Source organism: Gymnoscopelus braueri (assembly GCF_963280865.1).
Source record: "Gymnoscopelus braueri genome assembly, chromosome: 19".
Classification (NCBI taxonomy): Eukaryota; Metazoa; Chordata; class Actinopteri; order Myctophiformes; family Myctophidae; genus Gymnoscopelus; species Gymnoscopelus braueri.
In genome coordinates this window covers 17,272,108-17,285,542 of record NC_137621.1, presented here as the reverse complement: position 1 = coordinate 17,285,542, position 13,435 = coordinate 17,272,108, and the positions used below count along the sequence as shown (strand labels likewise).

The 13,435-nt window shown below is 42.2% G+C and overlaps 1 protein-coding gene across 1 annotated transcript in view; it reads right to left on the bottom strand.

The window, feature by feature from the left end:
- The window catches only part of LOC308074511 (signal-induced proliferation-associated 1-like protein 1), a 143,289-nt gene that overhangs the window by 52,619 nt on the left and 77,235 nt on the right, over positions 1 to 13,435 (bottom strand). The window contains 4 exon segments of the mRNA XM_080413975.1: positions 1,825 to 1,982; positions 5,031 to 5,134; positions 9,882 to 10,056; positions 10,584 to 10,772. Coding sequence (XP_080270101.1) covers positions 1,825 to 1,982; positions 5,031 to 5,134; positions 9,882 to 10,056; positions 10,584 to 10,772 — 626 coding nt within the window.

The window sequence follows — 13,435 nt, the reverse complement described above, 5'->3', positions numbered from 1 at the left end:
GGCGCCCTGGCTGACCAGGGGGAGGCAGTATAGAGACCAGGATTACTACATGTTTATTGTGAGGGTACCTACCCTAGGGGACACAGGGAGAACATGCAAACTCCACACAGAAAGGCCCTTTCGCCAACCCCACCTAGGGTATGGGCACTGATGACGCGGAGGAGAGAACACGCCCCCAGCGCTCTCAGCGTCCCGGGCGGGAATCGAACCCAGGACCTTCTTGCTGTGAGGCGACAGCGACTACCGACTGCGCCACCGTGCACAGCTAATAATAATCATCTTTTAGTTGAAAACGTTTCCACCTAAAAAGGTGAAAGGGTGATCACCTAAAATGGTATAATGCAGCCGCCTTAAGAGACGAGTCTTCAGATTACGGTGGAAAACTGAGAGTGAGAATAGGACAGTTTATTCCACTGTTTGGGAGCCAAGGGGGAGAAGAGTCTAGGACGTTTGGAGCGTTGTCCAGGGTGTTTTAGGGAAGGTTCAGACAGCTTTCCTCTGTTAGCTGATCTGAGAGAGTGGGGGAGGTTGTAGGGTTGGGTCAGGCCTTGAAGGTATGGGGGGGTACCATGCCTTTGGTTGCTTTGTAGGCCAACAACAGTGTTTTGTACTCGATGCGAGCAGCAACGAGGAGCCAATGAAGGGAGCAGAAAAGGGGGGAGACATGAATATTTTTGGCTGTTTGAAGGCCAGGTGTGCTGAGGCATTCTGGATCATTTGGAGGGGTTTCAGTGAGCATGCCGGGAGGCCAGTAAGGAGGGAGTTACAGCAGTCAAGCTTTGAGATGACTGAGACGTGGATAAGGGTCTGGGGCATACTCCTGGGTAAAGGAAGGGTTTGATCCTTCGAATGTTATAAAGTGTAAACCTTTTCCCTCAGCTCCAAATCTCTTCTGCAAATTCTCCAAATTGCAGATCTACAAGTTCCAAAACAACTCGTTTTTAGGGTTCATGTGGTTGCTTCTTTTTTACCTGCATTTTACCTGCAAACAGTTGAACATAGCAACATGACAGCGAGACTTTTTAGAAGAAGGGACCCATGGTTCCGCACCCACATAAGCAGCTGAAGTGGATTTATATTGTAATGAGTGTCCTTGTTGTCAGACATGCTCATAAGTATTCATGAATGGTAGACGAACGTTAACCTCCATGACACCCTTGCACTTTCAAACCAAACTACTAAATATCTATAAATCTCTTTGAATGGCTTGTTAAAAAGTTATCCCAAAGGGAAGGTTTATCTGAGCATGCATGCTCTTTTTTCTTGTTCTTTCTCCAACTCTTGCCTGCTTCTTCATAGTAATGCAATTATCGTTTTTTTTTTACCTACATTAGGCGTGTCACAATTGTTACATAAATCGCAATTATTTTGCATAATCATCATAATCGTTTCCAGGTTGAAAAAGGTTCATACATTTTGAAGATCGACAAACTCACAACGTTGTGAGCTTGTAGACCTTTTTAGACCTTTTTATTGACAATTTTGTCAACAAATAAAAAATAGACTAAAATGTTAGGGAGGGACTAGTGGAGAAGAAATCCAGTAGCCTAGAACTAAGACAAGTCATCATCGGTGTGCGCGGGTGTCAGACCCAAAAAATCTACAAGCTCACAACGCATCGCAGCGCGAAAATAGTAGATCTGCTATTTTCGGCATGCAGCCAAGTGAAAATCTGCCATTTCGATGACATCGCGGCCCGTCAAAAATATATTTTTTAACTAAAACTAGGCAAAAAATAAACATTTCAGATGACTAAAATATGACTAAAACTGATCCGAATTTTATTCAAAAGACTATGAATTTGCTGTCAAAATCAACACTGACCTGTAGCAGGTGGTGTCGGAGCAGGGGTTGTGCACGCGCACGATGATGAAGACGTGCTGGAAGTGGGAGCGGATGGTCTTGGGGGTGAAGGGGTGGGCGCCGGGCTCCTGGAACACGATGGTGACAATGTCGTTCCCGATGTGACGCTTCCTCAGCAGCTTGACGGGTGACAAAACAATGAAAGCTTTCATTAACGCGGTGATTCTCATCACGGGACCCCCAGTTTGATAGGATTTAAGCCACGGACCCCCATTTCGTACCTACGTAGCTATGACACCCCACTCTACACTGTAAAATCCTCAGTGTTAAAGGAGTAATTCACCCAAAAGATTACTTATTTTCTATCAATTGCACACCCAATGAAGCCTTGAATTCGTTTGTGTTTTGGCCACATTCCTAAGCCAATCATTTGATGACCGGCGGTCTCTCCGGTAGGAGACTCAAAAAGTCTCCTTTGAGTCTCCTACCATTAGCATGGTTAGCATTAGTCTCCTACATTAGCATCTTTCCGCCAGTCATCAATTATTGGCTTAGGAATGCGACAAAAAACTAAAAATCTCCATTAATTCAAGGCTTCATGGGGTGTGTAATTGATAGAAAATATATTTTTTTTTGGGTGAACTACTCCTTTAAGGGCCTTTCACACCAAGCACTATAACTATAACGACAACAATAACTATATTATAGTTATAATAGTTGTGGTGTGGACGATTTTTTTAAACTATATCGTTATAGTTGCTTGGCGTGAACGGCCCTTTAATTTAACTCTGAGAAAGTACCAAAACATTTGTACGCTCTCAGAGTTACGGACCCATAACCGTCCATTTGGACCCCTGGAGGGCCCCGGACCCGTCGTTGGGAAACAGTGCATTGACAATAAAACATGACAGCTAAAGCCACAAAAATGACGTGTCACACATTCCTTTCGATGGCGCATTCAAAGACATGTCATTTGAAAAACAATGTGGCATTCAGCGAGACATTTTTCCCATCGGCCACATCTCATATCAGAGATTCCTTTAAATTAATTAAACTTTAGTCTCGTGTTGCTGTTGGCACATCGCTGCTCCCAAACCAAACACATCGGTCTTTCATTTCCTGGCATGCCTGTCAGGCAGAAACCTCTTATCTCCATATTGTAACTTTTTTTTTACGTTTTTCTCGAAAATGAATGCCCTACTTGATCATACTACAAGCGTCACACAAAAGCATCAAAAGTAGCAGATCCACAGGCTCTAAACGCGGCGCGAAGCGTGACATTTGAATCATGCAAAGTTACAATTTTGGACATATAAGGTTTCCACCCGACAGAGACGATATATATAGCAAAATTCAAAATATGAAGCGAATTTTCAGAAAGTTGAAAAAAAGAAAATGGCCCATTTCCATCCACTGATAAAATGCGATTCTTGGGAGAGTTCAAGAAATAAGCAGTGGGTGACGTTATTTTTCCATTCAAGTGAGACGCATATCATTGGACGTGTATTTTACTTTTTGACGTTCTTTTACGCTGTACAAAAAATATATACGGATATATATATATACATATGGATATATATTATATTATATATGGACTGGACTGCCTGGTAGGCTATTGGGGCTGCAAGTCATCTAGGTGTCCAGAGGCTGTCTTTCGATCAGGCTGTCTGGAAATAGTGGCCTATTCATGAACGACATGAAGTTGCAGACATGTTGGAATTGGGTCGGATTTGGTATTCATTCAACAGTCAGTTCTGCCAAATTTTGCTCATACTTATAATGCTACTTATAATGCGGATTGCGGGGATAACGTGGACACAGCTGGTCGCAAGGAATACAAGAACGTTCACCCCAAAACAAGCCACAGTGCTTGTTTTCCCGCAGTTGGTCCTAAATGCCTAAATGATGGACTTTATTTCGCCCACCCGATCAAAGTTGGACTTACAGTTATGAACTGCTACATACAGCAGCGGCTCCAGATGATCTTTAAAGGGGCTGCTGGGGGGGGGGGGGGCTTGACCAACACAAAATCATGCACGTATTATGTAGTTAGGGGGACTGACCACCAACAGCGTCTTTAAACAACACGTCTTTATTTAAATTTTGCCTTGCTCCACTAGCCTGATTCATCTTGGTGAGCAGTCTGCTGCAGTGCAAAGTCCGCTATTCCAAATCCAACCGCAATATAACATTCGTTTACATGAATTAAACAAAGATTGTATGTAGGCCTACTCATAACATAACCTCAAGTTCATTCATAATCTTCTCATAAGCGATCAAGTAGCAATCATCGTATTGCCTCTCTGCCCTGGGCATGTGTGAATGAGTGAGTGAGTGAGTGAGTGAGTGAAAAAAAATAAATAAACTACGACAGAATCAGACTTGCTCAACAGAGCCCGCCCTCTCTAAACTGTCTGTCACAAATACAATGCCAGAGTGCCTACGAATGATTTACGCACATAAACTCATTCGAGGTGAGTATCATCATGATGAGAGATGATCTTATTAATATCTTATATCAAAGTGTACTTTATAGAACGTGTCATTACAGCATTCATTAGCCTAATTTTATCATCTGAATTTATTCTGCTAGTTGAAATGTGGGCTATGCGTGCGTACGGAAATGCTGTTTGGTTATTAAACCCGACGTCACAACGTGGCTTCTTCTACTTATGAATAATAACTATAGGCCTACTTATAATAACCTACTAGGCTAATTATATTACAAAATATTAAGCTATAAACTGTGCAAAATGTGTTTCCATCCCCCATTTGCGCATTTCAAGCGCAAAAGCGTTTTTGGGAAATAAGACATTTTCCCCCCCCCATTTTCCATTCAGGGATTTATATGCAAAATCCAAAATGCAAAGAAAGAAAAACGTCTTTTTAAAAAGATATTTTTATGGGTCTTTTTCTGCCTTATTTATAGGAAAGTAGGCTGACAGGAAACGGGGCGAGAGATGGGGGGGGGAGACACGCGGCAAAGGTTGTCGGGATCGGGAGTCGAGAACCCTATAGGATCATCAGCCTAGGTGCCCAGACGGTTACGCCAACCGCCGGGGCCTGCTTTCCCAGTTTTAATGGATTAAATGACTTAATCTTTAGTCTGGTGTTGCTGTTGGCACATCGCTGGCACCCGAAACCAAAACCAAACACATCAGTCATTCGTTTCCTGGCATGCCACACACACATGTTGGTTATTCCACACAGAGCTGATAGTCAGGTACCTGCTGCTTGTTGTTGGGTGTGTAGGGCAGCAGGGTGGACACGTGGAACATGATCTCATAGTCCTTGTATGCCGTGTACAGGGAGTGGGTGCCCGTCGAATCAGCTGCAGGGGGGGAAGATATAGCGACACAATGTTAGGGAACCGCTGTACTGTCTGTAGTACCACTGTTATCAGACAAAATGTCAAGGACAAGATAAAACATCCGCACACTGGTTTAAAGCTCCCAAACCTTATTTTGTTGACCCATGAAGACCTGAAGCCGATTCTACAAATGTCTTCTAAATCTCAACAGTATTCTGAAAAACGTGTGTTTCTATATCAGTGGAGCTCAAACTTTTTCATGTCAAGGACCCCCAAAATTATATGTATTTGGTCGCTGACCCCAATCCCAAAATATGTTGTTCCAGGGACCCCCAGAAGCAAAGATTTGAGTTTAAAAAGTTCGCTTTAAAAGTATATACATCCTAGATTTGCACACATTTTCAATTTTTTTTTTTAATAGCAGATCTACAAGCTCGTAGCGCAGCATTTGGTGCATTTCATTTCATTGTAGCACCACCGGAAACGGAATTATCCATATCCGGAAATTCCAGATCCCATCCGCCTCCACTCTAAAGCGGAAACTAAATGTCAATTATCTCGGTTGTTGTTTTTCTCATCGCTGATCGCTGTTTAGCATAAACCGCTGTAGCTTCAAGATGGCGGATCGCAGATCGAAACGGTTTTCGCTGGGCGTTTCACACAGATCCCCTGTGTGTTTACAAACAGTTGAACGCGCGATTTTAACGGATTTAGCGATGTCTGTGGCGACGTGAAAAAAACCCAAAAAACAACAATAAATCGCTGGCACTGGTGAGTACATTATGATATTAACTCATTCACTGCCAGGCTTATTTCAAGCTAGTTGATCCATATGCCAAAGGCATTTTGGGTCAAACGGAGAAAAAAAAATCTCCGTTTTTTTTTTAACATTGAAGTGGATGGAGAATTAACTTTTTGAAAATCGTTTTCTCCTAGTTCCTTTGAGATTCAAAAGAAAAAAAAAAAAAAAAAAAAAAAAAATATTTTGAAAATATTTTTTTTTTTTAGGAGACGTCAAAAGACGTCATTGGCACTAATGGCACACTGAAAACGGCCGTCAAAAGACGTCATTGGCACTATATGAGTTAAACTCTGGCATGGAATGTGTTAATGGCGCAACGTTACGACCTTATAGGTCTTCATCAGGGAAATAAGATATTATAGATATTGATATTTGCCTGATGAAACGCTGCACCATTAAATAAAATACGCTTTGGGAGCTTTAAACCAGTGTGCAGGATGTTTTACCTTCTCCTGGATTGTTGCCTTGATGTCCAGCACCTGGCCCAAATACAGGTACAGGATGTGCAGCACACAATCTGCTCTGTGAACTATTTCTCTCAAATGTACCTTCTATCAGCTCAATGCATGATGCATTCAAGCTGTAAAAAAAACTGTTTTTCTCAACCTGCGGGCCGGGGGCCACTAGGTAGGCCGCGAGGGTATGTGGGACCCCAAATAATTGGCAAAACACTACGATTTTAATCATTAATAATAAATTACAAAAACAAATGTCATTGTATCTTTTTGAACTTTGAAAACACAACACAACACAATAGATTGTTTGACCCATTAAGACCTGGAATGCATCTGCGTCATTTTTGGATTTGAGCTAAAAAGCATTATTTTACACTTTGGCTATTCAAAAACAGCAAATATACAAGCTCATAGCGCGGCTTGTAGCTTGTAGATCTGCTATTTTTGTGAAAATGTGTGCAAATCTTCGAATACAGTATATATATTCTTTTAAAGCGAACATTTTGACTCAAATCTTTGCTTCTGGGGGTCCCTGGAACAAAAATATTTTCAGATGGGAGTCGGCGGCCAAATACATATAATTTTAGGGGTCCTTGACATGAAAAAGTTTAAGCACCACTGATATATAAACATAGGTTTTTCAGAAATCTGTTGGGATTTAGAAGACATTTGTAGAATCGGCTTCAGGTCTAAATGGGTTAAAATAAAACATGCTGTGAAAGCGTTTCACTTCTCAAAGTCTCGAACACTTTCGAGACCTTCAAATGGTTCCCTGATCCAGAAAGGGTCAAGAACCGCTGCTGTTCAACAGCTGCTCCAAATGTTATCTCGCACAAATGCACGTTCAGTAGACAAGAGAAACAGAACAGCATTAGGATTTGTGCAGCTTCATTCACAAACTGCACATTACTGTATAGTAATTTACTACTGATAGCTGAAGATTGGACAGGGAGGCCAATGCGCTTATTATTAGACCGTCTTATCTTTCTTGGTACAGGATGCAATGTCCTCATAACCCAAACAACCATAAGACAGTGTACTGTGGATCAATGTCAGCCTGTATAAAGCGGCGGTCAGCACTAATGCGCGTGACGACAACAACATTGATTTCCATCACTCAGCCTGTAAGCAGAGACCTTTGTCCCACATGGCAGCCGAGAGTAGGGTGGAAACCCGTTGTGTCACTCTGAGCCAAAGTATTTACCTCTTTCATTATAGTTCCAGGACATGGCTGGACTACAATACCATGAACCGCTAATGATATACTGCACTACGGCACTTTTTGCAAAACATCCAATCGACTGATATGTTTTGCTTTCATTTGGGTTTGTGTGTGGACAACCAACACAGCCTAAAATAAATAACCGGAAGTATTTGCATCTAGGGCTGGGCGATATGCCTTCAAATTAATATCACAAGTGTTTCAAACTGTTGCCTTGATTATGCTGAATGAACAATTATGAAAATAGCTCACAAGCTCACAGTGTGTCGCGATGCGATGCTATTTTTTGCTAGTTCTGTACGCCAACATTGTGGCTACGATGTATTATACATGCAAATATTAAACCACTGAAAAGTTTTTTGTTTTTGTTTTCTCAAAATGTTTATCCCACGATTTTTTGTAACCCATTTTTTTCACCCAGTGCCAATTGCCTATGTAATCCTGGGCGCTACACTCCCTCTGCCAGCCTAGGGAGAGCCTAGAGCCGAGCTCATGCCTCCTTCAATGCATGAGGAGCAAGCAGGCCGCTTCTTATCACCCGACAGGGGGGAGGTTCATTGGTTAGACGTAGCGCGTGGAAGGAACACGTTAATTCCAACCAGTTCCTTTCCCCTCCATCAGGCGCCCCGGCTGACCAGGGGGAGGCAGTATAGAGACCAGGATTAGTGCATATTTTTGTGAGGGTACCTACTAGAGATGCGCGGATGGCCTCTCACGTCACCCGAATCCGCATGTACAAATTAATTATCCGCCCGTTATCCAACTGCAATAATTATATAATCCAATTTTAATATCCGCATCAACCGTTTTTCCCGTATGTCAAAATATTATTATTTTCTGGTATTCCCGTTAGTTTTAGTATTAGTTGTGCGATGCGATCGGTGATGCTCTGCTGCGCAGAGTCTGTATGTTCAGCGCAGCAGAGCAGCACCGGTTAAAAAAAAAGAAAAAAGACGCACCGACATTCCATAGGCTAAATCAATGCATTTTGTGATCGCATCGCACAGAGGCTGCTCTACACACTCACACAGACACAAGCACGCAGAGATTTAGCTATTTTATGGATAGATATATTAGATGTCATTAATTTATTTACCGCAATATTTCACCCGCGGTTTATCCGATATTAATTAATCATTATATTTGATTGACCCGAATCCACCCAAACTGCGGTTAACTGCGGCAACCGCAGCTAAAACTGCGATCCGCACATCTCTAGTACCTACCCTAGGATACACGGGGAGAACATGCAAACTCCACACAGAGAGGACCACTGAAAAATATTAACAAGAGCTTGTGCCTAAATAACTACGTTGGATTCATTGGAACACAGATTATTATTTTCCATTTTGTGAAAAGTCTCAGTTATGACACCCGACAGCGGCGATACGGGACGAGGTTATAGAGTAAATATTTGACGGAAATCTTGTAGGGCAAAGAACCAGAACTATTGAACCATGCAGAGCAGCAAGAAGTCCCAAGTGAACATGCCAGGCTGGGGCCCGTGCTGCAAAGTCAAGTGCTTTATGGGATTAAGGAAATTAGCGTAAAGGGCAAATATGCAGATTCTTAAACCAAATCCTCTCTACTGTGAGGACATGTTACATTATCGTGTCTGTCGGGTGGAAACCTCATATGCCCAAAAACGTTTACTTTTCAGGATTAATGCAATCAGTCCTATAGCCACTGGTTATCCACAGAGGTGTAAAGTAACTAAGTAAATTTACTCAAGTACTGTAATTTTGAGGTACTTTTACTTTACTGGAGTATTTCCAATTGTCGATACTTTTACTTCTACTCCACTACATCTCAGATGAAAATATTACCACTACAATTATTTGAAAACTTTAGTTACTTTCTGTGACACAGTGTTACTTAAAGATATACATTATTACGTTATAAAGCATACATTAACCACTTTAGCCCTATTTTAAACCTAGGCTATTTTCAAACATTTTAGTACTTTTACTTTTGGCACTTTAAGTACATTATGATACCAATACAATACTTTTGTACTTTTACTCAAGTAAATTTTTTATTCCGGACAGTGCCACGCTATGAGCTTGTAGATCTGCTATCTTTGAATAGCCAAAGTGTAAAATAATGCTTTTTAACTCAAATATAAAAATGACACAGATGTTTCCGGTCTTAATGGGTTAGCATAGCATCACACACGCGTTGTGAGTTCATTTTTTTATCTTACAAAATTGTGCCAATGTGGAATAAATCCACACAGATCTCCTCCTGTAGGTGTAGATGTGTGTGTGTGTGTGTGTGACCGTTATTTACTTTTGGTGTCCAGCTGGGCGCGGTACTTGGTGAAGCCCTTTAGTCGCACTTTGTCCCCCAGCAGCTGGAGGAACTCCTCCAGGGCCGGACCGGCCATCTCGTTGTTGTACATCTCCTCCTCCGTGCTCTGTCCCGCTCTGCAGTACATCACCCCCACCTTCACCTGGAAGCTCAGCTACACACACACACACACACACACACACACACACACACACACACACACACACACACACACACACACACACACACACACACACACACACACACACACACACACACACACACACACACACACACACACGCACACACACGCACAGACAGACAGATGGACAGACAGACAGACACAGAGTGACTCATCGGACAACACTTGGTGCTCAAGACCAGTGGTGTAAAGTAACTAAGTACATTTACTCAAGTACTGTACTTAACACATTCACTGCCAGGGGTTTCGTAAAAACAGGCTGTAGCTTCTGCCAGCATTGTTAAGCATTCTGACAAATCTTTCACGAACCACAGAATATTTATCTCCAGTATGATCGACCCCCTGATGGTTGCACATCACTGAGGGTTTCACTGTGATTCCGTGAAAAAAAAGTGTCATCGCGACCTCCCGTCAATGTAGGGGTCCTTGGCATGAAAAAGGTTGAAAACCACTGTTATATACTGTAACGTTATAATGTTATGTCATGAATCATTATATACCCCTTGTTCATCCAGTTTCATCAGCTGCTCGGTGACCTTGGGCGTGTTGAGGGCCAGCCTGAGACAGGACACGTCCAGCTCGGGGAGCAGGTACTCCAACACCTCTTTAATGGGCAGGCCCCGGGTGGTCCCATGCTTTGCCGTGGAGGGCACACAGTCCTCCAGGACGGACCCTCGAAGCGCCGTCAGCTGCATGGAGACAAAACCAACAAAAAAGAAAAGAAGTGAGAGGAGAAAGAATCAGTGTTGATTTTGACAGCAAATTTTGATTTAGTTTTAGTCATAGTCTTTTGAATAAAATTCCATTTAGTTTTAGTCATATTTTAGTCACCTGAAATGTTTTACTGTTGGTCTAGTCTTAGTCGACTAAATCTACAGTTGATTTAGTCGTAATGGCGTCGTAATGGCTGATTGTATACTTGGTAGCATGCTGAAAATAGCCGATCTACAAGCTCACAACGCGTCGCGCTGCGAGGCGTCGTGAGCTTGTAGATCTGCTATTTTCAGAGCGCAACACCCGAGTGCACCCAAACATAAAATGACTTGTCTTTTAGTTCTACTGGATCTCTTCTCCACTAGTCCCTCACTAACATTTTAGTCTAGTTTTTATTTGTCGACAAAATTGTCAACATATTCAGTCTTAGTTTTAGTCATCATAGCTTAGTTTGTATTTAGTTTTTATTTCGTTTTCGTCAGTGAAAAAAGGTAGTCGACGAACATTTTTGTCATAGTTTTCAGTCCACGAAATAAACACTGGAAAGAATGTGCCTCTGGAATCCCTGCTGTCCTTTGAACTGTCTGGGAGATGAAACACACCGATAGGAGGGTGAAACATGTCTGGACTAGACGAGAAACAGAAAAACAAGCTGTGTTGTTGTTTTTTTAAGAGTAATTCCATCTTCTAGTTTTTGCTAGTTTTAAAATAGGGTTTGCGTAAAAGTTAAGGTATGTTTTTTGTAATAATCTAAAATCGGCCAATTAGATTTAGATTAGATTAATAGATTTAGAAAGTTCTCTAAGAGTAGAAGTATGGGGACAATACTAAAACTAAAAGTACCTAAAAAATTTACAGTATAGTACAGTACTTGAGTAAATGTACTAAATGTACTTAGTTACTTTCCACCACTGAGGGTAGGAGGGGGTGTTGTGTGTACACACACACACACACACACACACAGGGTGTGCATTGTGCAGGCTTCCAGGGAGTCAACTCAATCACTAGGCTATCATATGCAGCTGGAACGGACGCACACTTTCTCTCCTGCCGGCCCCGGGCGGGCCTCTGACAATGGGACTGTGTTCTCCAGGTCTGGTGTGTGTGTGTGTGTGTGTGTGTGTGTGTGTGTGTGTGTGTGTGTGTGTGTGTGTGTGTGTGTGTGTGTGTGTGTGTGTGTGTGTGTGTGTGTTGGGGGGGCTGATGGGGGGGGACTTTGGTCTGAAGTGCGGAGGTTAAAACACACACGCACACGCACACGCACACACACACAGTCCAAATTAACCACTTAAGCCCTATATAATTTGTCATACAACGACAAATAGCAAAAATAGCTGATCAATATCTACAAGCACACAAAGCGTTGCTTGTTGTAAACTTACAAGTCTGCTATTTCTGGGAGGGCGGGTGGGGGGATTATAATAATGTATCCTATATTAAAATAACCCTAGATGGTGGATCGACGGTGGGTGGACTTCATAAAATCGTTGTTTACCATTTTTGCGTTTTTTCGTAAATACTTGATCACACTACAGCGTCACACAAAAGCACAAAAAAAAACGACACATTTTGAGCTTGTGGATCTGCTACTTTAGCTATTATTGAATTAAAATCCTGAAAAGTTTTGGACATTTTTCAGTTTTCCACCCCCGACAGAGACGATAATATGTAACATCCGGATCCAGCTGGGAGCCGTTGTTGTGGAGGTGCAACCGTTTGCTTCAATCCGCACCAAAACTGGGAACAAACACTGTTCAGAGGGGTCTCTGGCACGACAATAGTCACACCAAAGGGGCCACGTTGTTGTGCAAACCCCCCAGTTTACTGCTGCCAGGGGCCTCCTCCAGCTAGGGGCCAACACGTTGTCGAAGGCGCCGCACTGTTGATCCAATCCACACCAAAAACTTGGAACAAACACTGTTCAGGGTTCTGGGCATGAGAATAGTCACACCAGAGAAGCTAAATTGCACACATATGGGTGCGCTGCGGTACAGCAGTGTAACAGCAGTGTTTAAGCCATTTAGACCCGGTAAAGCATCTGTGTTATTTTTAGATTTCTTTGGCTATTCAAAAATAGCAGATATGCAAGCTCACAGTGCCACGCTACGAGCTTGTAGATCTGCTATTTCTTTTTAAAATCGTGAAGATTTGTGCAAATCTTTGAATATATATATATATTTTTTTTTTAAAGCGAACATTTGCAACTCAAATCTTTGCTTCTGGGGGGGTCCCTGGAACAAAACATTTTGAGATGGGGGGTCCGCGGCCAAAATACATATCTAAAAAATTTTTTTCTAAATCCTAACAGTATGTTGCTATAACAGTGGTGCTCCAACTTTTCCATGTCAAGGACCCCCAAAATGATATGTATTTGGCCGCGGACCCCCATCTCAAAATATGTTGTTCCAGGGACCCCCAGAAGCACAGATCGGAGTTAAAAAAAAATCTCTTATACACATATATGTATTCAAAGATTTGCAGAGATTTTCACGATTTTTCAAAAATAGCAGATCTACAAGCTCATAGCGCGGCACTCGGTGCCGCGCTATGAGCTTGTATATCTGCTATTTTTGAATAGCCAAAGAAAATTTAAAATGACACAAGATGCTTTCCCAGGTCTTATCGGGTTAATACTTCA